Source organism: Megalobrama amblycephala, linkage group LG8 (genome assembly GCF_018812025.1).
Source record: "Megalobrama amblycephala isolate DHTTF-2021 linkage group LG8, ASM1881202v1, whole genome shotgun sequence".
Classification (NCBI taxonomy): Eukaryota; Metazoa; Chordata; class Actinopteri; order Cypriniformes; family Xenocyprididae; genus Megalobrama; species Megalobrama amblycephala.
In genome coordinates this window covers 19,109,942-19,134,508 of record NC_063051.1, presented here as the reverse complement: position 1 = coordinate 19,134,508, position 24,567 = coordinate 19,109,942, and the positions used below count along the sequence as shown (strand labels likewise).

The 24,567-nt window shown below is 36.1% G+C and overlaps 1 protein-coding gene across 8 annotated transcripts in view; it reads left to right on the top strand.

The window, feature by feature from the left end:
• dnajc6 (DnaJ (Hsp40) homolog, subfamily C, member 6) overlaps nt 1-24,008 on the top strand; it is a 39,972-nt gene extending 15,964 nt beyond the window's left edge. For 3 of the 8 annotated variants that reach the window (XM_048199896.1, XM_048199891.1, XM_048199889.1), the window contains 16 exons: nt 290-438; nt 3,720-3,842; nt 5,447-5,580; nt 5,838-6,032; nt 6,963-7,071; nt 7,930-8,009; nt 10,254-10,447; nt 12,674-12,700; nt 12,951-13,343; nt 15,204-15,359; nt 16,576-16,671; nt 17,653-17,790; nt 17,878-18,210; nt 20,612-20,760; nt 21,004-21,180; nt 21,833-24,008. In XM_048199896.1, the coding sequence (XP_048055853.1) occupies nt 290-438; nt 3,720-3,842; nt 5,447-5,580; nt 5,838-6,032; nt 6,963-7,071; nt 7,930-8,009; nt 10,254-10,447; nt 12,674-12,700; nt 12,951-13,343; nt 15,204-15,359; nt 16,576-16,671; nt 17,653-17,790; nt 17,878-18,210; nt 20,612-20,760; nt 21,004-21,180; nt 21,833-21,934 (2,555 nt within the window). In that variant the 3' untranslated portion in view covers nt 21,935-24,008. The remainder of the gene's footprint in view (nt 1-289; nt 439-3,719; nt 3,843-5,446; nt 5,581-5,837; nt 6,033-6,962; nt 7,072-7,929; nt 8,010-10,253; nt 10,448-12,673; nt 12,701-12,950; nt 13,344-15,203; nt 15,360-16,575; nt 16,672-17,652; nt 17,791-17,877; nt 18,211-20,611; nt 20,761-21,003; nt 21,181-21,832) is intronic. The other 5 variants (XM_048199894.1, XM_048199895.1, XM_048199890.1 and 2 more) reach the window with 5 other exon arrangements.
• The last annotated feature ends 559 nt before the right edge of the window (nt 24,009-24,567 follow it).

The following is a 24,567-nucleotide window of genomic DNA, read 5'->3' as shown; positions in this document are numbered from 1 at the left end:
TTATGTTGAGATCCGCGTGTTTTCCAGAAGTCTTTTAAACAAATTAGATTTACATAAGAAAGAGAAAGCAATGGAGTTTGAAACTCACTGTATGTCTTTTCCATGTACTGAACTCTTGTTATTCAACTATGCCAAGGTAAATTCAAATTTTGAATCTAGGGCACCTTTAAACCATAAAAATATGAGGAAAATATTTTATATTTTTAAAATATTTTAAATACAAAGGAAGAACAAAACAACTGGAAAGAAGTGTTATAATCCTTTTCTAATTGTCCGTTTACTCTGTCAGTGATGTCATATCCTGCTGAGGCGGTGGAGATGGGCTACAGGAACCACACAGAGGATATCCGTTCATTTCTGGACTCACGGCATGCCGACCACTACACTGTTTTCAACCTGTCACAGAGGAACTACCGAGGGGCCAAGTTCTCCAACAGAGTGAGTGCAATCAGTTATATTTCCTGACTTACATACTTTAATTTCACATTCCAGATCACCTTACAAATCAAAGTGCCAGTGGGCAAAGTACTAAGAGCTTGTGTTCAAATTAAAGTACTTGGAAAGATTTCCATCTTGTCCTTGTTGCCTGTAAGTAATGACTTCTTATTAAAATTTGTAGAAAATGATGGTGTATGAGCTCATGGGGGAAATTTCATACATAATTAAATTGCAACATACAAAGACTGAAAATCACTTTACCTTTGGTAAACATCCCATCTGGATTTCATTTATAAATAAATTTGCCTTTAGGTTTTTGTCAGATAAAGTTTCTCTATCGTTGCTCACTGAACTGTCAAAACAATCTGCTCTCAAACATCTGGGACTTTCACCCTGAAAGTAGGCTATATACCTTTTTTTAACATGCAAAGCCTCATCTGCATATCATTTCCATATGCAATTTCCATCAAAATACGTGATATTGCACCACATTTAATAGTACAAGATATTACTACTGTCATAGATTAAATGCAAATGTTGTCTGTGCCAATAAAAGAGAATGTCGATGTCCAGTCAAAAATTTAAACATAAGAAGCAATATTATAGAAAAAGTTATTAAGCAGGGGTTGAACGACCTCCGATTTATTGAAGTCGATAGTTATGAGATTAGAAATCGAGTCGACGTTGACTAATGGCTGATGACGTCATTAATAAAAAGAGATGGGAATGCTTTGCAACATGCCACAATTTGTAATTTATTTGCAAAAAATTATACAGATGCTGACAGACAGCTCATAACATGTTGTAACTTAACGGTAATAATGCAACAATAACACAAACTCCCAAAAATATTTTGGCATATGTTGGCCTAACATAATAACACCCACACAAGATCTAAGCTGTAAGCCTACTCACAGTCCTACTCAGTCACAGTTTTTGCTTTTCGATCCTGGTTTGCATGCAAGAAGATGAGGGAATCGACGTGGGCTGGATGGAGGCTCGCCCGCTGTCGGGTGATGGTATTCCATGCCAGTGAAAAAATTGTAGCTGGGACAGCTGAGTAGATTTTGCAGAGCTTTGCCAAACTGGGAAATGTGTCCTGGTCGTAGGCCCACCACTGCAGGGTTTTTTCTATAGTGGGAATATGTGGTGTTAATAAATATTCACTGACTTCTTCGGCTGTTGCGGAGTGGTGTCCCATTTTTTAGCCAGGTTTAAAAAAAAAAAGTGCAGTATTTCTCTAAAAACTTCTCCGTGCACTGCAGCTAAAGGTCGAAAGTCTTTGACAGTGAAATTTACCAGCAAATTGCTAATTTGCTGCCGTCTCTTCTCTGTCACAGCTGGATGTTTGGTGAAGTTGCTAATTGACTTCTGTCAAGATGATTTGCATTTCTCACCTAGCATTAGCAGATGCTTTTTCAGATGAGTGTGCATTGCACTTGTACTTTTGTTATACTTCAGGACAGACTTGCATATTTTGCAAGTGACAGAACAGGCTTCATCTTTAGTGAAGTATTTCTTCACACTTGATGTACCACTGCTGTTTTACTGCAATGACCCACCGGGCTTCTCACCTGCAAGGCGGCCATGTTGTTAGTGTCAAAATCACATGATCAACATCTATCAATGTCAAGCTTAAAGCATCATGGCAGTGCATTAAAAAGTCGACTAGTCTGTGCAACCCCTATTATTAAGACATTTCAGAGAACGTAACATGAATATAGCTACTTTTTTTTCTAACTATTTCATCACAGATTGATTTTATTTGAATGAAAATATTTGTATTAGAACTCAGAACAGGATTTACAGAAGAATTCAATAGTGGGAAGTGGGCCAAAAACATTTTGTCATTAAAGAGCATGCTTCCTCTGTAAAATGTCATGGGAAATGTCAAAAAATGGACAACCATTACTAATATTTTCACTTTGTAGCTTAAATTGCAATCCATATTAAATCAGTCGTGTAAAATGTTAATACATTAGGTCCCAAATGTCTCATTAAAAGAAGGTAAATGGTGAGTTTGTTTTTCACACCCATAGCGTTGATTGTTGTCAAAAGCAAATCTTCATAAAAATGAAGAAATTTTAAAAGATTTGTTCACTTTAAAATGAAAATTACTCCACGATTTACTCACCCTTAAGCTATCCTAGGTGTATATGACTTTCTTCTTTCTGATGAACACAGTTTGAAGCTCAAGACAGTGCATCCATCCATCATAAATGTACTCCACACGGCTCCGGGAGGTTAAAAAAGGCCTTCTGAAGTGAAGCGAGTTATAAAGTAAAATATCTAGATTTCAACTTAGGAATACCGAAGGCGTAGGACATAACATAAGCAAGAGGCATTACATTTTCTTTGTGAGATGAACAGGGAAGGCGGTCTGGCGGAAGCTAGATATTTTACTTTATATCTTGTTAAATATGGATATTTTTCTTACACAAATGCATCGCTTCAGAAGGCCTTTATTTACCCCCCAGAGCCGTTTGGAGTACGTTTATGATGGATGGATGCACTTTCTTCAGCTTCATACTCGTTGGTCCCTTTCACTGCCATTATAAAGCATGGACGCATCAGGATATTTATTAATATAACTCAGATTATGTTAATCAGAAAGAAGAAAGTCATATACACCTAGAATGGCTTGAGGGTGAGTAAATCTTGGGGTCATTTTCATTTTAAAGTGAACTAATCCTTTAATGCTAAGGTATACCAAGTATGAGGAATGCAATTCTGGTTTTGTGTCAGTGAAGGGGTACTTGAGCCTTATTGATGGTGCTCTGGGGAACATAAAAGATTTGGGAAACACTGGTGTAGTGCGAGTTACTTATTCTACGAGACTCATTTCTGTCTAGAAATGATACTAGTGGCTGTCTTGACTCTTATGGCCTTTTTTGATTAAATATTAAACAGAGCTTTTCCCATGTAATTAAATAACTCCTAAGATTAACTGCATGATTCAACTATTTCAATCTCATGACTTATTTGCTGTTATAGTTATAAAAGATCTATTCTTTTTTTAATGACAAAAGTGCAGCAACATTGATGTATTATTTATAATGAAGGTTTGGCTTAAATATAAATAATATATGTGATATATGATGATTCTTCTAAGTTTTCTTCTTACACAAATCCCTTGTTGTTGTAAGAATTGTTTTCTTGTATATCTTTTTAAAAATGTTTGTATTTTATCCATGATTATCCAAATCTTAATTCATTTGTATATCTCTCTTATTCACCTATCTTCTTCTCTCTCACTTCTTCCTCTTCTCGTTTATCTGTAGGTTTCAGAATGCAATTGGCCATCCAGGCAGGCCCCAAGTCTTCACAACCTATTTGCCGTGTGTAAGAATATGTACAACTGGCTCAAGCAAAACCCCAAGAATGTGTGTGTGATCACCTGTTCGGTAAGAAAGTCTTTTGATGTTCATACCTGTTGCCTGTTGTGGTTATTAAAGGTGCACTAGAACTTTTTTTAAAAGATGTAATATAAGTCTAAGGTGTCCCCTGAATGTGTCTGTGAAGTTTCAGCTCAAAATACCCCATAGATTTTTTTTAATTCATTTTTTTAACTGCCTATTTTGGGGCATAATTAGAAATGAGCCGATTCAGGGTGTGTGGCCCTTTAATTCTCATGCTCCACGCCCCAAGAGCTTGCGCTTGCCTTAAACAACATAAAAAAAGTTCAAACAGCTAATATAACCCTCAAAATGGATCTTTACAAAGTGTTCGTCATGCAGCATGTCTAATCGCGTAAGTACAGTGTTTATTTTGATGTTTACATTGATTCTGAATGAGTTTGAGGCTGTGCTCCGTGGCTAACGGCTAATGCTACACTGTTGAAGAGATTTATAAAGAATGAAGTTGTGTTTATGAATTATACAGACTGTGTTTAAAAATGAAAATAGCGACAGCTCTTGTCTCCGTGAATACAGTAAGAAACGATGGTAACTTTAACCACATTTAACAGTACATTAGCAACATGCTAACAAAACATTTAGAAAGACAATTTACAAATATCACTAAAAATATCATGTTATCATGGATCACGTCAGTTATTATTGCTCCATCTGCCATTTTTCGCTATTGTCCTTGCTTGCTTACCTAGTCTGATGATTCAGCTGTGCACATCCAGACGTTAATACTGGCTGCCCTTGTGTAATGCCTTGAACATGAGCTGGCATATGCAAATATTGGGGTCATACATATTAATGATCCCGACTGTTACGTAACAGTCGGTGTTATGCTGAGATTCGCCTGTTCTTCGGAGGTCTTTTAAACAAATGAGATTTATATAAGAAGGAGGAAACAATGGAGTTTGAGACTCACTGTATGTCATTTCCATGTACTGAACTCTTGTTATTTAACTATGCCGAGGTAAATTAAATTTTTGAATCTAGGGCACCTTTAAGCATTAACTGTTAAACCAGATTCATTGTTTACATTTGAGTCATGTTCTTTTCACATTGGCCAAAAAGGCCCACAGTTTCTTAAGGCTAATTATGACATAAAAAATATACATTTCTGAGATATGACTAAGCTTACAAAGAAAACAACATTTCTGGCACCATTCATCATTATCTTTAATTAAAAATAGGACAGTATGTCAAATTAGTCTTTTTTAATGAAACTGTGTGGTACAAAATATGCATGATTTGAATAAAAAATGATACCACAAACAGAAAGCCTGAAAGATTCACAGTTTGTTTGATTTATTTATTTGTGAAATTGAAAATATTGATTAACCATTTAACACAAAAATTAATATATAATATAATATAATTGTAACGTTCAGACAGGGCGAAAGTTAAGGATCTAATTCCAGCTTTATTCACACAAAAGAATATCCAAGACAGGTCATAATAAACTAAGGAAACACAACAGCTATGCATACACAAAAACTGACAGTGAAGATTAAAACACTGGCCTATAAGTACAAGAGAAAGGGAGGAACTTAACAATAAACATCTGTATTATTCAAGCCTGTCCTAACACATGTTTGCTCTTTCAGGATGGCAGAGCTCCTTCGGGCGTGCTGGTCTGTGCCATGTTCTGTTTCTGCCACCTTTTTGCCAACCCGGTGCCAGCCATGCATCTTCTCAGCGCCAAGAGGCCTGGATCTGGCCTGTGGCCCTCACATAGGAGGTACGACCAATCAGATTGAAGCTCTCGCAAAGTGTAGCTTTGATAGAAACTACTGAAAGGTATAAATACTTAACAATAATCTTACAGTAGATGATGAACTTATAAAATTGCTAAGTATGGCATACATTACTTTTATCTTGAAATGTCAATTTCTCTGCATATTAGTTTTAAACAGCAAGAATGCAATGTACATATGTCCTAGATTAAACAAGGTATGACAGTCTTGTATGTATGTATGTGTGTGTGTATTTATTCAGGTACATAGGTTATGTATGCAGTTTAGTCTCAGAGAAGCCCACCGTGCCCCACTCCAAACCGCTAGTCATTAAAGCCGTCACAATGAGTCCTGTTCCTTGCTTCAACAAACAACGCAGTGGCTGTCGGCCATTTTGTGACGTACTTATTGGTGAGACCAAGATATTTTCTACAGCTCAGGAGTATGAGAAAATGAGGTAAGCATGTCCTTATTAGATACTCTGCTAATGGTTCATTTAACATAGCTGAAATTATATGTCATGAATAGTAATATATTGTCCTGTCAAATATGGCTCTTACCCCCGGTTTCACAGACAAGGCTTAAGCTAGTCCTAGACTAAAATGCATGTTTGAGCTGTTTCAACTGAAAGAAACTTGTACTGACATATCTTAAAATATGTCAGTGCCATTGTTTTGTCTCAAGATGCACACCAGCAATGTTTTTTTTCTAAGGTAGGTTTATAAAAGCTATTTAAATACCCTAATTGAACAAAGACCTAATCCTGGCTTAGTCTAAACCCCGTCTGTGAAACCGGGCCTTAGTGTCTTATTAGCAATGTTTGCATTTTTATGCACATTTTTTAGTATCACATCAAAAATGAGTGATGGAAATGTTTAAATTTAGAAAAAAAATCCCTTAATTTGTAAAAAAGTTTTTAAGCTTGCTTAAGGTGGTTTTTGACTTGTGCGAAAAAGAGTTAATGCGCTGGAAACAGATTTGCCGAATAAATTCTAACGTAAATTCTTCACACCTCACAGGAAGTTGAACTGGAGATTGAATTAGAATGACAGGAAGAAGAATTTACTGAATGGAAATTAAAAAAAAATATCCCCATGTTATTTGTATGATGAACATATTTATGAATAATTTATGCTGAAATTTATTATTAAAAATACACTAACAGCAGGTAGGATGAATGTATGTAATCCCATTTTAATTCTACTTCCTGTAAATCTAATTTGAATTTTCTGTATCCTGTTTGCATCCTCAAATTCTGGATTTGAGGATGCAAAATATAGAATTTTCTTTATTTTATTTTGAATTGTGTACAAGATAATTTATGTAGAACTTAAAAATAATGATATTTTTGTGCGCTGATGTATATCTTCATGTATGCTGCTCTCAGGGAACACAGGATTCAAGAGGGCAAAGTGGTCTTTCCTGTGGGAGTGAGTGCCCAAGGAGACGTGGTGATTTCAGTCTATCACATGCGTTCCCATGCACTTCAGGCCAAGGTATGAGACCAATAACTAACTGTTACCCCTTTTAAATTTAAAGCTGCAGCAGAGAAGGAAACAATAGGATGAGTATATACAGTCCTATATGTAACAAGTTTCCTATACAGTGTGGAAAATATGGAATTTTATTTGAATAATTTCCAAGTCTGGATAAGTATTGAAATAAAAACAGAGTATGGAAAAATATTTGTGTTTTTGCCCCTTTTCAGTTTTCTAAAATGTAAAATTAAGATCTTCTAAAAATGTATCATATAAGCAAAGTGTTTTCATGGCAAAAGTTTTGTGATAGTTTAGTGATTGTCAAACACGACTGAATAGATTCAAGGCACACATTTTCATTACGCAAAACTGTTTGTCTTTGCCATAAGTGAATCTCTTTAGAACTTCAATAAATGAATGTGTGTGTGTCACTCAAACCAGAAACAGATAAAGGAGCAAACAATCATCTAAATCAGACTGTACTTTGCTGCTTGGTAAACATGCTATTCAAACCACATTTACAGTATCGAATTGATATGTCAGAGGTGGATTTGTTTTGGTTATAAAGCATTTTAGGTTTCTTCTGATCATGTAAGCACATGTTGTCACTTCAAAAAAAACAGAGAAAATATTTTTTTTTTTCAGATTGCTGTACTATATACCAAATATAATGCTGAAAATGATACTGTATGAACCATTTATGTTAAATACGGTCTACATAGAGGTTTGGAAATTTGTATGGAAAAGTATGGAATTTTGAAATGGAAAATATATAGGAATCCTGATGTAAGCTTTCTGTTGTTGCTAGTTGTTAGTGACTGAAAAGTTGCAACATCTTCAGCATTTGTCAGTGTTTAAATTCTGGGGTGTTTGCAGGTAACAAACACCCAGATATTCCAGATTCAGTTCCATACTGGTTTCATCGCTCCCGGCACAACAGTCTTAAAGTTTATGAAGTAAGTGTTTCTTTCCACTTCTTTCATAATCATCACGCTGTAACAATGGAAAATCTAAAACAGTTAATCTAGATTTAAAATTGATTCAAAGTACACATAGTGAGTTGACAAAATGTCTAGTCACTCTTTGCTTCTGTAGCAGCATGTTAGGACAGAAACTCTGATTTACATGGAGGAGATTGCTTTTTGCTTTATCATGTAGCACCTGGTTAGGGCACCTGGTTAGGGTGTAAAACTATTTCAATCAACATTCTTTAAATTCTTATTATTATTATACATACAATTCTATGACATTATTAATTTATAGACTACATGGCATATTTGTGCTTTTAAAGATTTGTCACACCGAGTAGTACACTGATTAAAAATGATTAAAATCATGAGATCCAATCAACAACTGATGCATAAAACCAAGTCCCTGCCCTAAATTCTTTCTTTACTGATGATCCGTTACACTTGGATGTATGTCACAATATGGAAGAAAGGATTTATCACTTTTATCTTCTTTTTTATCGCAACTTTAAATATGTGGGGTGACCAGATACAGCAACCCCAGCATATACGCTTTCCCTTGTACATTCATACAAAATCAGAACAAAAGTATGCACGTCACTGGCAAAATTATGCTCAAAGATGGGTGCTCGACCAAAAAATATTAATAAAAAGCAGGAAAAAGTCAGCACACCAAAGCTCCAAAAATAAGCAAAAAATTTTATATAAGACTCACATGGGTTATGTTTCGAGCTTGTAGGCACTTCATCAGACTAGATTTCCTTATATATTCATAGAAATTTAAACCTAAAATCTATAAATAAATAAATGAAGAGTTTGGTTCCAAAACGCGATTAACGGCATTTTCAAAAAATTGAGTTTCCGCCAAAATCAGTATTGTATCTGGTCGGTATTGAAAAGCCATTTATTAATTTTGCACAAAATGTGATATCTGTCGTGTTATTCTGTCATGTTTTCTCCCTTTCTTCCCAAAACGTGACAAACGGCAGTCTCCTTTTTCTGCAGAACGCGATATATCCGCTCAACCAATCACAGCGCACCATTCCACGCGCTGTAAACATTAAAGGCTTTTTTAAAAGCCGTTTTTAATGCAAATGTACTCGGCAAATGTGTTTATTTAACCGTGCGGTGGCGCCAGATACTCTTTAATCGGTAATGACAAATAATTCATAACATTAACAAGATGACCATTTTACGGAAGAGTACGGAAGAGGATTAGGGCCATGCAATAATAAAAAAATAAAACCATCTCGAGATTAAAGTTGTTAAAATTCGAGAAAAAAACTTGTTCAATTTCGAGAAAAAAGTCGAAATAAAATGTTGAGAATAAACTCGTTAATTTACGAGAAAAAACTTGTTAAATTCCGAGAAAAAAGTCGAGATAAAATGTTGAGAATGAAGTCATTAAATTACAAGAAAAAAGTCGTTAAATTACAAGAACAAATTCGTTAAATTATGAGAAAAATGTCGTTAAATTTCGAGAAAAAAGTCGAGATAAAATGTTGAGAATAAAGTCATTAAATTATGAGAATAAAGTCATTAAATTACGAGAAAAAAGTCATTAAATTATGAGAACAAATTCGTAATTTAACGAATTTGTTCTTGTAATTTAACGACTTTTTTCTCATAATTTAATGACTTTATTCTCAACATTTTATCTCGACTTTTTTCTCGAAATTTAATGAGTTTTTTCTCAAAATTTAACAACTTTAATCTCGAGATGGTTTTATTTTTTTATTATTGCTTGGCCCTATTCCTCTTCGGCTGAATGTATTTTTAGTAAAATGCCTGAATATAAGATAAATATTGGCAAAGTTTAGACTCTGTCATATATGTGAATCAACTTACTTTGTTGCGTATTTTCAATTTGAAAAATAACTTTTATATTGATGGATTAATTGCATTTTGAAAAAAAAAAAAGTGTCATGGATTTATTGCATTTTGGGGAAAAAATAATACATTTTTATAATAAACTTTTTAAAATCAAAATGTAGATTTGAATTTTTAATGTTTTTATATCCAAAAGATGCTATGTGAAAGTTTGAAACAGAAAATAGTGGTTTTCATCTTGACACTTTCTTGGTAAAGAAAACACCTTTTTACTCAAATTAATCAAAATGGAGTTATTGCATTTTGGAACCAAACTCTTCAAATAAATAAAAATGTTTATGTATAGTACATGTTGTTTAACTATTTGCAACTTTACAGTGAAGTCCGTGTGTGTTTGTCCAGGACAGAGCTGGATGCCTGTGATTCTCCAGAGAAATACCCGCAGCTGTTTCATGTGCTGTTAGACATTGAGGTTGAAAGCACAGAGAAACAGAAAGATCTCACCCCACCGTGGGAGCAGTTCCCCACCAAAGACCTGAGCCCCAACGTGCTTTTCTCCTGTCATCAGGAACACCAGGATGCACTTGCTGTTGCAGGTAACACACACAAGTAGTATGAAGCTAAAATGTGTAGCGTCTGATCGAAAAAAATAAATCACCCATTTAAACTATCTCAGCAAGTACATAAATATTGAAGTATATTTTTAATATCATAAATAGACTGAAATTTCTTATGCTCACCAAGGCTGCATTTATTTGATCAAAAATTCAGTAAAAATATTAATAAGGTGAAATATTAATACAATTTAAAATTACTGTTTTCTGTTTTAAAGGTGCAATATGTAATATTTTTGCAGTAAAATATCCAAAAACCACTAGGTCAGTGTTATATATTTAGTTCACTTGAGTACTTACATTATCGCAAATGATTCCAACTATTTGTAAATCGTGAGAAAATTGCAGTTTTAACCAAGGCTCCGGGACGTGTGAGGAGTCGCCTGTCAATTGCGTCATAGCTGCATTACCCCTCGGTTTCCTGTTTTATTTTGTAGAAACCATGGAAACACCAAAGACGCTTTAATATTTACATGTTTTAATAGACAAGGGAACAACTATTTTGATATATTTATAGACAGAAAACTAATCATTGTTATGTAGCTCAACATGTTTAGTCTTATTGTTTAAATCAAATTTTCTTGATTTTTTGCGAGTACCATGCTTTACCATGCCTCAGAGAAAAACACTATTTTGTGAAGTAACTTATATAACATAATCAGATGCAGCTTTATTTTTAGTAACAGTAATACAGAATTTTCTTCCAGCATTAATATGATATTCTAAATTCGATCTATCTTACTGCAGTGTGGCTCAAACAAGTGTCTCACAACAGCCACCGAGCGAACGCACAGAGTAACGTTATAACATAATTTTCAACACTCTCAAATGTATCTAATATAATAAACAAAGCTGCGTTACCTCATACTCATGACCGGAAAAGCGGAAGCGGCGCCGGCGACTGTGTCAAAATAAAAGTTCCGCTGCTCGTGAGGCGTGTGTTGCGCAATCGCTCCAGCGGCCTCGTTCAGCTCCCACAACACTCGGTCCTGCTCTGCTTCATACTACAGTAACGTTAATAATCGCATCCATGAACATGATTTCTTCCCGAGTCCTATCCCTGTTCTTTTGCACCGTCCGTTAAAATGGAGACCACATGTCCCAAGATTCCGCTCTCAAACTTGGGGTCATCAAGCTACGCCTTTGTTTTGAATAGGCTTCTAGCGACCTCTAGCGGACAAAATTCTTACATACTGCACCTTTAATATATTTTAAAATGTAATTTATTCCTGTGTTGGCCATTACTCCAGTCTTTAGTGTCACATGACCCTTCAGAAATCATTCTAATATGCTGATTTGGTGCTCAAGAAACATTGTTAAAGGGTTAGTTCACCCAAAAATGAAAATTCTGACATTAATTACTCACTCTCATGTCGTTCCAAACCTGTAAGAACTTCGTTCATCTTCGGAACACATATTAAGACATTTTTGATGAAATCAGAGAGGTCTATGACAGCAATTTGACCTGGAAGCACTGGACGTAAACAGCTTAAAAGAATGACATAGAAGAGAAGATATTGTTGAATAAAGTCATTATTTTTGTTTAGTTTTTGTGCACAAAATATATTCTTGTCGCTTCGTAAAATTAAGGTTGAACCACTGCAGTCACGTGGACTATTTTAACAATGTCTTTATTACTTTTCTGGACCTTGACAGTGGTTGTTATATTGCTGTCTAATGAGGTGTCAGAAAGCTCTCAGATTTCATCAAAAATATGTGAAGATGAACGAAGGTCTTATGGGTGTGGAACGACATTAGGGTGAATAATTAATGACAGAATTTTCATTTTTGAAAACTAACTAACCCTTTAACTGTTGAAAACAGTTGTGCTGCTTACTATTTTTGTGGAAACACTGCTACATTTTTTTCAGGATTCTTTCATGAGTTGAAAGTTCAAAAGAACAGCATTTTGTTTACCATTTGTCCCAAACTTTTGAACAGTAGTTTATTTTATTAGCTATATCACACAGCCCTAATTGGAAGGCCTTCTGTTCTTTATCTTGAAGTAAAGTTGCTGTTTTCTCATATGATAGAGAGTGACACGGTGTCCCTGTGGAGTTAATCACCATTAAGTGCTCAGTAGTTTGTCCCTCAGTGAGCTTTTTAAACAAGTCAACTCATCAGTCACTCGCTGGCAATCTGTAGAGTGTCTGTGCACCATTAAACTAAACACCATCTGTTTAATGTACTTTATTTTCTGCTCAAAAGATGAAATGGAGGGCTTGGACTTGGAAGGTAAGATGTAGTGTAGGAGGCTTGTGAGAGTCAACAGTAAATAGTTCATTAATAGATTTGTAGTTGACTTTTAAATTTAGACAATTTGATGGGTAGTTGAAAACTAATTGATTTTAGTGGCTTTGAATTTGAGAGGTACACTGAAATGTTATGCTTCTCACATAAAACTAACAAAAAAATAACACGCAAATCATATGGGCAAACTTGACTTTGTTCTTTAGGTCTAACCATTTCTCTGTCTGTCCCTTAGATCCTGCCCAGGGGCATGGGAGTTGCGGAGGCAGAGTGGGTCCGAATGAAGAGAGTGAACCCTCAGATGATGAGATGCTCTCCCTTTCTAGCCAGCAGAGCAACACGAGCAATGAAAAATCAAAAGCGGCTAAGAAGCCGGAGCCCCAGTCTGCAGCGGCCCCTCCTCCAGCAGCTGAGGAAGTGGATCTACTGGGGCTGGACGGTGATGCGGCTAAGCTTCCTCCATCCTCCCCACAACCTCCGACCACCAGTACCACCACAGACCTGCTGGGGGACTTGTTTGGAGCTCCGCCTACACCACAGCCGGCCAGCGGCCCCAACTCTGCTCAGTCCACCCCGCGGAGATCCACAACTTCCTCATCACCCTGTCCATCACCTCGATCTGGAGGTAGTAAGTATGTTTTATGGCTTTTAAAAAAGAACTGATTTAGCTGAGTTGTTTGTCAGGAGTCAGTGAAATGATGCAGCATCTTGGTTGATAATAGTGAGAAAAAGTGAGAAAATTATTCATTTGAATGACATTCATTGAGTAACAATTTAATAACACGCAGTGTCAAAGAGACCATTAATTTAAAGGTGCCCTAGAACCAGTTTTTACAAGATGTAATATAAGTCTAAGGTGTCCCCTGAATATGTCTGTGAAGTCTCAGCTCAAAATACCCCATAGATTTTTTTTAAATTAACTTTTTTAACTGCCTATTTTGAAGCATCATTAACTATGCACCGATTAAGCATGTGCGGCCCCTTTAAATCCTCTTGCTCCCTGCCCCTCGAGCTCTCGACTATTATACAGTGCATTTACAAAGTTCACACAGCTAATATAACCCTCAAATGGATCTTTACCAAATGATTCTGAATGAGTTTGAGGCTGTGCTCCGTGGCTAACGGCTAATGCTACACTGATGGAGAAATTTATAAAGAATGAAGTTGTGTTTATGCATTATACAGACTGCAAGTGTTTAAAAGTGAAAATAGCGATGGCTCTCTTGTTTCCGTGAATACAGTAAGAAACGATGGTAACTTTAACCACATTTAACAGTACATTAGCAACATGCTAATGAAACATTTAGAAAGACAATTTACAAATATCACTAAAAATATCATGTTATCATGGATCATGTCAGTTATTATCGCTCCATCTGCCATTTTTCGCTATTGTTCTTGCTTGCTTACCTAGTCTGATGATTCAGCTGTGCACATCCAGACGTCCTGCCCTTGTCTAATGCCTTGAACATGGGCTGGCATATGCAAATATTGGGGCGTACATATTAATGATCCCGACTGTTACGTAACAGTCAGTGTTATGTTGAGATTCGCCTGTTCTTCGGAGGTCTTTTAAACAAATGAGATTTATATAAGAAGGAGGAAACAATGGTGTTTGAGACTCACTGTATGTCATTTCCATGTGCTGAACTCTTGTTATTCAACTATGCCAAGGTAAATTCAATTTTTCATTCGATGGCACATTTAAAATTGCTGTAACATGGTATATTGCTTTATAAAATGGCTGTTGCAGCAATGTAATAAAAACATTTAAATATTTAAAATTATTTATTAATATTATTAATAATAGTAACAATAATAATAAAAATGAATTATTAATTAAAAGCAGTTTTCCCATCAAATATATTTATACTACAATTCAAAAGTTTGGGATTAGTAAGGTTTTTTGTTTTTAAGAAATGAATGCTTTTTATTAAGTAAGGATGCATGAAATTAATCAAAAGTGTCAGTAAAGACATTTATAACGTTACAAAAGATTTCTGTTTTAAATAAATGCTGTTCTTTTCTATTCATCAAAGAGAGCATTAGAATACTGGAATAATGGCTGCTGAAAATTCAGCTTTGACTTCACAGGAATAAATTACATTTTAATATAAATTAAAACAGAAACAGTTATTTTAAATTGTAATATTTCATAATATTACTGGTTTTACTGTATTTTTGATCAAATAAATGCAGCCATGGTGAGCATAAGCAAAAATATTCTTTCAACATCTCACTGACACCAAACTATTGGTAGTGTGGTAGTGTATATATAAGTTATTTTTATTTATTTATTGAAATTTGCAATCATTTCTTAACTCAAGGTTGTTTACGACATAAAATATGCACAGCTGTGACCATATAATGCATATTTTGGCAACAGCTTTGAACTTATTTTATCCAATCAGATGTGAGAGTCAGAACTATCTGTCTTATAAATGTCCATTTCAGCAAAAGATACTGAATCCTTTCTTTAATTCTTCAGCTTTCGACCCATTCGGGTCTGGGCCTGCATCCGCTCCCGCCTCTAAGCCGCAGGACTTCATTGGGGCGTTCCTGGGTCCAGGTAATATGGGGCAGCCAGACCCCTTCCTGCATGCTGCACGATCTCCGTCTCCTACAATGCAGAACATGGGCATGGGTAAGGCATGTGCTTTTGCCTCTCAGTACTGCCAGTGTGTGGGCAATGTCACCATAACAACCAGCCAAGCTCTTTTGTGTTAAATCCTTCAGAATATGATCAACAAAATAGCCTTGCAAATGTATCTCTGTAAAACAGCTCGGTAGTAAATGTCTTATTCAAAGTGCTGATGTTTGATGATTTAGAGAGAGTGGAATTATTATTGGCCCTTGAGCTTGATTATTTGTTTTAAGTACAATGTGTGTGGTCGATAGCAGCATGTGCTCTATGAAGGACAACTGAAACCCTGTATTGTTTCTGGGAATATGCGAGGCAGATTAACTCCAATACGGAATACAGCAACAAAATTTAACACTGTTTCTAATCACTTCATACAAGTGGCGTATGATTTTGAAACCTCCTCTTTGACTAAAATCTCTGAAGGCCTTGAAACCGCACTACTGTAACATGGAGAGCTGATATTTATTTGGAACTCTAGTGTTTTTCCTTTTCTTTTTTCAAGCATGCAAGAGAACTTGAAAGGAGCACTGCATGATGCCAAATACTGCAGATTGCTACATTCTGTTACTCAGAGCCTTGCATCTACTGAAAATAAGAGAAATATGATACATTATAATGTGTTGCAAATGTTTTTTTAATCAAGCACTCATGCTAGATCCTATATATCCCAGAATCCCCCCATGGAGCGTTACCATAACTTGTTTTAGCTTTTCTTAACCAGTTAGTCTTATGCTAAGCTAGTAGGCTAAGTTATTAGCTTGCTTGAAAACACAAAGAAAGGGAAACTAATTTGACCGTTTTTAATTAATTATGACCATCTAATTAAATATGAATCTCTTTTATACAACAATGCAAGTCTGCACTCTAAAATAAATTTTATTGATTTGTCTTTGTCTTCAGTGTAAATTTCCAGAACAGAAATCTGAACATTGTATAAAGCCAGGTTAAATTTTTTATTTCATTTAGTTGACGAGTTCTTTTTTATCATAAATCCGGAAATACTGTCAATAGCCAGAAAAAAAAAATGTCTCGCCTTAAGATTTGTAGTAACTTCTTAATCTAATCGGATGTCACTTTCCTGTGGTAAATATTAGTCAAAAATAGCTGGATGCCATTCGCATTTGTATTATCCATATGATTTTCAGTATTTTTTCATACAATTAATATGTAAGTGATACATGGAGAGCTATTAAGTTAAAAAATGATCCCTTCACAGGTCGCAGTTCACCTGTTCCACCCACTACTCCCTCTGTCAACATCCAACAGCAGAACACTACGGGAGCATGGGAATGGAACAAACCTGCTCCTGCAGGCAAGTTTTGTTTTGAACACAAGATGTGCCATAGGGACACCTGGTGGCCTCCTCTGAAATTACACCTAAAAAACAAAATGACTCACTACTGACCTGCCATCTGGACTGGTGTGATGAGCTCATATTGCTCATAAATGTTAATCTCTTGTGAAACATAATATGACTGCCTCTTTTCTTGTTTTATCTTTTTAATCAATAGAGCTGGATACCCCTTGCCCGATCTGGCCAGTAGTTCAGAGTTGTACTTGCACTGTCAATATTTTCACTGGTCCCAAAATATATATAATATATATATACACACACACACACACACACACACACACATATATATATATATATATATATATATATATATATATATATGTATATATATATATATATATATATATATATATATATGTATATACACACACACACACACACACACACATACATGTGTGTGTATATATATACATATACATATATGTTAGGACCAGTGAATTGATTTGCAGGTAAATTTGCAAGTACAAATCTGAACTACTGTAATAAGTATATGATATGTATATAATTTCAAATTTTTACATGCATATTTACACATATTTATTTTCTAATTATTACAAAAAAATTGTTACTATTATACATTTCCCACACATAAATGTTATTTAAAATCAAATGTTTTTTTGTTTTTGTTTTTATTGGAAATTATACTGTTATTATTACTATTTTCTATCATTATTATTGTTATACAGGATAAAAGTTATACAACTTTAAGATAGTTATTAAACATTAGGACATCCATAAATTTAGGGACATTTTTTTTCTGATGCTATCAAGAAATCATCACAAATCATTCTTGCAAGTTTGACAAAACCTAATTTTTCTTGACCTAACTTTATCTAGCTTAAAATGCTGACAGAAGCAAAACTCGCAAATAACATTACAGGAAACCAATCTATATTCTCTGAAGGATACTAAATTGTAAATCCTGATTTGTCATATCAGGAGGTTTTGGGATGGGAAGTAAGTCTGCCAGCACTAGTCCAACCAGCTCAGTTCATGGGACTCCCACCCACCAGACCAAACCCAACACTCTGGACCCTTTTGCAGATCTAGGTAACCTAGGAGCCGGACTGGGAGGAGGTAAATGGAATAAAGTTTTTTTTTTAGAGCCTCATGTTAATAAATTCATCATGGATTCACCTTTCCATTCGGTGTGTTCTTTCTAAGGTGGTTCAGGATTCTCCAGCAAGCCCACCACACCTACTGGTACTGGAGGAGCATTTCCGCCCATGGGCTCCCCCCAGCGTCCTGCTCCCTCTCCTCAGCACACTGCCTCTGGAGCCTGGCATCCCAGCACAGGCTTCCCCTCATGGCAGCCCGGAGTTGGGGCTCAATGGCAGCCGCCGGCCCAGGGTGCACAACATCAGACCCCACCTAAAGCACCAGGACCCTCTATGCCCCACACTTCACCACAGAACAGACCCAACTACAACGTCAGCTTCTCCACCGTGGGTGGAGCATCGCCAGGAGCCGCTGGAGCAAAAGCACAGCCTAACATGGGTGAGAAACTGGACACAAACTGCCTAGTGATTGTTCATAGAATCTGGTCCGGTCTGAAGGAGTTGTGCTCATGCGGATGTGTTCATTGTAACATTATAATATTTTAGGCATGCACCGTTATGATAAGCCAATAATTTCATTTATGTTATAGCCAATAACTGATAAATGGCTAATATTAAAATTCTGTTCAATTTTGAAAAAAGTAAAATAAAAATAAACACTAAAAACTACAATCGGTTGTTTTAAATGCTACAAATGAACTTGAGCACTTGAAAACAGCAGTCCACTAGAAAGTGCGCACAAACTCTTTTGCGCTTGAGGCCAAAGGAGTATCAGCGTACCAGCGTAGTATCAACTGCACACAAGATGGAGTGGGATGCAGAAAATGAAGCAAGGCCTATACCTGGGCCTTAAGACAACTTTTATTTTCTTTCACACACAGCACAGAGAAACAACTTTATAATAAAGTGACCAAAACTGTCTGTCAGGTGATAGACGAAACCGACAATGACTTTTTATCTTTTTTAAATTGAAATAAAAGGCAATGTGGATAAACATTCACAGCCATGATGTACAGAACACCACTCAAAGATATAGAAGAAAATGAATAAAAACAATTTGGATCAATAAACTTATATATATATATATATATATATATATATATATATATATATGTAAACTGCAGAAAGGCCACACTGCAGATAGGTATGCATTTCACATGTCGACAAATCAAATTAAATCAGCTAAATTGCCTGTGCGAGCAAGCTTTAACTCTACAGCACAACATCGATGTGACACTGATTAAGTTATACACAAGTTTAAGGAGGAGCTGGGGAGGAGGTGGGTTGCAAGCAGCGTGCAGTGGAAGCAGCCAAGCAGGCAGAGAGATGGAAGCTAAGTAATGCGCCTTATTTTAGAGTTGCCAATGGAGTCCATAGAAATTGGATCAGCTGATATGGGTGGGGTTGGAATTTGAGAATCAGCTGATAGCGGAGCTTGACTACGAGGCCTGCCTGAATTAACGCTGATGCTTAATTTTTGGATCATCTTTTAACATTTCAAAGTGCATCCAATTCCACACTCGATTTTCTCATCCCAGACATTGTTAAAGAATTAATCCCTGCCACCAAGATGCTCCTCTGTTGGTCACGGATCAAGGAAAGTGAAACTTAAAGGGTTAGTTCACCCAAAAATGAAAATTATGTCATTAATGACTCACCCTCATGTCGTTCCAAACCCGTAAGACCTCCGTTCATCTTCGGAACACAGTTTAAGATATTTTAGATTTAGTCCGAGAGCTTTCTGTCCTTCCATTGAAAATGTATGTACGGTATACTGTCCATGTCCAGAAAGGTAATAAAAACATCATCAAAGTAGTCCATGTGACATCAGTGGGTTAGTTAGAAGTTTTTGAAGCATCTAAAATACATTTTGGTCCAAAAATAATAAAAAATGCGACTTTATTCAGCATTGTCTTCTCTTCCGGGTCTGTTGTATATTAGCTTTGACTCAACAGTGACGCTCCTGCTTCTTCTTCTTTCCTGTTTTACGGCGGTTGGCATCCAGCTTATTGGTGCATTACCGCCCTCTTCTGCTCTGGACAGTGACGCTGATGACGTGTTATCTCGTGCGCCCGAGCTTCGTTTACAGTCTGAGGGAGACGCACGCTGTATTCAAGCTATTCTACATTGTTTGTATTTTGGTATTGCTATATTTTTTAAAATGGGGCGTAGGTGTGCTGTGCATGTTGCGGATGTCCTAATCGCATCACTATCCGGAGCAGAAGGGGGCGGTAATGCAAAAATAAGCTGGATGCCAACCACCGTAAAACAGGAAAGAAGAAGAAGAAGCAGCGTCACTGTGGAAAGCGGACATATACAACAGACCCGGAAGAGAAGACAATGCTGAATAAAGTCGTAGTTGTTGTTATTTTTGGACCAAAATGTATTTTAGATGCTTCAAAAACTTCTAACTAACCCACTGATGTCACATGGACTACTTTGATGATGTTTTTATTACCTTTCTGGACATGGACAGTACTGTACATACATTTTCAATGGAGGGACAGAAAGCTGTCGGACTAAATCTAAAATATCTTAAACTGTGTTCCAAAGATGAACGGAGGTCTTACGGGTTTGGAACGACATGAGGGTGAGTCATTAATGACATAATTTTCATTTTTGGGTGAACTAACCCTTTAACTCTGTCACATGGGTGGTTGGATTTATTAAAAGCTTCTTTCTTTTCACATTTTTATTTACAGCATTAACATAATAGGCTGTATATTAACCTATTGGGAGAGAAGCGGTACATCTATGTAAAATCAGATATTGAGCTCCTATCGGAGCGTTGAATCATCGACTATTCAGTATTAATAATAATTATTTCCTGTTTCTTCCAGGAACCAGACCAAAGGTTTCGGCTGCTAACTTTGATGACCTACTCTCAGGCCAGGGCTTTGCTGGCTCAAAGGAGAAGAAAGGGCCAAAAACCATAGCAGAAATGAGAAAAGAGGAGATGGCAAAAGAAATGGACCCAGAGAGACTCAAGGTGAAACATAAAACACACACACACATAAATGCAAGCTGATATTTAAATATATTTTTACATGGCAGACTGGAATACTTGACTCTGATTCATCAGTCATTGTCAAATATGTTTGCCGTTTAGTTTGTGATAATGACCAGCTGACTGTACATTGTCCCTTACGTATTTCTCTTTTTAAAGACTTTGTTGTAGTTCAAGTCTGAGTCAGATTATTATGTTTTAATATAATGGTGCTTTTTATGGCAGATTCTGGAGTGGATTGAGGGGAAGGAAAGGAACATCAGAGCGTTGCTGTCCACCATGCACACAGTGCTTTGGGAAGGGGAGAACCGCTGGAAACCTGTAGGGATGGCTGACCTTGTCACACCAGAGCAGGTGAAGAAGGTTTATCGCAAAGCTGTGCTGGTAGTACATCCTGACAAGGTAAGAGACGTATTTGCTCTGTTTATGTTGAAGCACTTAAAGAGAAAGTATGAAGTCTGCAAAATTACAGTAACATTCAAAAGTTTAGGGTCTATAATGTTTTATAAATGTCTATATAAATGTTTATAGGCTGCATTTATTTGATCAAAAATGCAGTAAAACAGTAAAATTTGTGAAGTATTAGTACAATTTTAAATAACTGTGTGTTGGCTATTCTAATATGTTTTAAAATGTAATTTATTCCTGTATTGGCAAAGCTGAATTTTCAGCAGCCGTTATTCCAACCTTTAGAAATCATTCTAATATGATGATTTGCTGCTCAAGAAAGGGTTGAAAACAGTTGTGCTGCTTAATATTTTTATGGAAAGCAGTTCAAAAGAACAGCATTTATTTGAAATAGAAATCTTCATAACATGTCTTTACTTATCACTTTTGATCAATTTATTGCATCCTTGCTGAATAAATGTATTTTCAAAAAATGTTACTGACCCCAAACTTTTAAATGGCAGTGGATCTGCCTTTTTCATTTTCAAGTGGATCTATAAGTGGATCTCAGGGGGGAAAAAAAATATGATATGACCCCCTTAAAATATGTAGTTAAGGCATTTTAAAAGACAAAATGTGTCTTTTTCTTCTCTCTTCCCATCTGCAGGCTACTGGACAACCCTACGAACAATATGCCAAGATGATTTTTATGGAACTAAATGATGCCTGGTCAGAATTTGATAGCCAAGGACAGAAAGCACTGTACTAAGACTCAAAACCAGTCAGCAGTTCCTGCCCAGATTAGACGCCCTGCAACCCAAAAGTCCTTGAAATGCTCCTTTGTTATCTCTCCCACCTCCAGGACCCTGCTTCATAGAGACATCAGAGCTTACATCTACAGTATAGTTGTGTGTATCTCTCTCTCGATCATGCACTAGGCCAACATAACTGCTGTATGAGAAGACTGCTGGTGGAAAAAGTAGCATTCAGCATTGTTTTAAAAACTCTTATTTGTGTCTTTCCCAGGACTCACCTACATAACAAAGTTCAGACTTTGTCGTTACACAGCTGTGAAATATGAACATTATCAGTCAACCAGGTCATCATATAATGTTGGGTAAAATTTGTTCAGGATGAGTTTTTGATTTATTAAAGAGGTTTAGTGCTAAAGGAAACAAATGAAAAAAAATGTCTAGACACTCCAGAATTCTGCAAGACAAGCCATACGCTGTTGCGGCTCGCAAAACTTTGTTAAACAACACAAAGTTTAGTTCAAATCCTTCATAGAGAGTTATTTAATAAAGTTTTGCATGCTACAGCACAGTATGCAGGACAATTTCTATTTTTATCCATTGTATTGACTGTGTCCTACTGTACACACCTGCTCGCGGCTGCATATATGTGCGAGGGGTGTTTATTTATTTGTTGGCTTTGCAAGACAACTATGAAATGTGTGAAAATAAAAGCGAGTCTTGGTAAACTGAACTAAGACTCTGTGGTTTCCCAGACAGTCAGGGGCTAGAGGTATGCACAAATGAAAGAACAAAAACCTGTAACCATTGAAAAATCTCGCGTGATGTAACGTAACTTCTTTCAGAAGCTAAGAGACGAAGTGCTGGTGGGGAAAAAGCACAATAAATACGAGAGACATTACAGGAAATGGGAGGTTTTCCCAAACTCGATCTGTGAAATGCAGTAGATTTAACTAGTGGTTTATTCTTATGTTGTTTTCTACTGAATATTGATCTGTCTGTATATGTTGCACTATAATAACATACTGTTTACAACATAAAAAGTCCAAGGAAATTGGTTATTCATGTAGTTATTCCATAGAAAAAAAATAGTAGGTACCTCTAAGTACACGGCTTGATTAACATTGAAAGTTAAGGTTGTCTTTACATACATCATTTATGTTAACCTCATATATTTAAGTGGTTAATAGTGCCCTAAAGAACAAGTCATACTTCTTAGTACTTTTTTGAAGTACTAAACGGTCAGGACTACTAAAATTCATGCTTGATAATGAAACAAAGCCTTTTGACTGAGGAATGTGATTGATGGAAAGTGTTCAAATCACATTCTTTTATTACCATAGGTGTCTTTTAAACCAACTGAACATATCATGTGGACCATTAATATTTTGACATATGAAATCATTAAGTCCATTAAACAACATGAGTGGATAAATCTTTTAGCATATCTCAGTATCCTCATAATGTACTGCATGTTTGACTGTAAGTGGCACGTGATCCAGAGGAAGTTTCTAGAGTGTACAGCCACTAATCTGCCCTTTCTCTTCTCAGTATATTTGCACTTGAATGGCATTAGGTAAATCCAGAACACACTTGTGTCGTAACTTGCAGTACTTGCTGTACATCTCGATCATGCTTTGCCTTCCTCTTTTCGCGACCATGCGGTGATATACTGAAGCTTTACCTGTTATCAAAGCAGTCTTCTCTTACATTTTGCCATCAGTTACCTTCCCCTTGACACAATCTGGCACTAAAGAAAGACTTGAATGCACACAATGGACAAAGACAACAGATTAGCAGGAATTGAATAAAGATGGAACTTTTCCACCACCCTCTCGTGGACTGAGCCGTTTATCTTCAATCTTAGGATATAATGTTTGAAAGCTAACCTCTGTATACAGTAGTGAATGTGTGGTGTTCAATAATGCTGTTCTCTGTAAGGAAGTGGTATGGTTTGGATACAGCTCTGTGTATGTTTGCTGTATCAGTATTATTGTGACATGAATTTGTTTTCTGTCTTTTTTTCTGTTTCTGTTCTCCACATGGAGCTGTACATATGTGCGTTGCACAAATAAATGGAAACAAAATGGGGTTAGTGTGATTTTTTTTTTTTTTTTTTTTGAAAGGTAAAAGCTTTGTGTTGAAATAAAAGAGGAATTAAAGGGATAGTTCTGTCAATATTTACTCCCCCTCATGTGGTTCCAAAAATGTTTGACTTTATTTCATGAAGCTTCGAAGCTTTACGAATCTTTTGTTACGAATTAGTGGTTCGGAGTGCCAAAGTCACGTGATTTCAGTAAAAAAGTCTTCGATACGTCATAAGTGTTTTGAAATTTCAATGATTCATGTGATTTTGGCAGTTTGATACGGCTCCGAACCACTGATTCGAAACAAAAGATTCGTAAAGCTTCGAAGCTTCATGAAGCAGTGTTTTGAAATCGCCCGTCACTAGATATTGTTGAATAAAGTTGTTATTTAGTTTTTTTTGGTGCACGAAAAGTATTCTTGTCGCTTTATAACATTAAGGTTGAACCACTGTAGTCACATGATCTGTTTTAAATATGTATTTAGTACCTTTCTGGACATCTAAAAGTGTTAATTGTCTTGCTGGTGATGGCCTCACTGAGCCATCGGATTTTATCAAAAATAT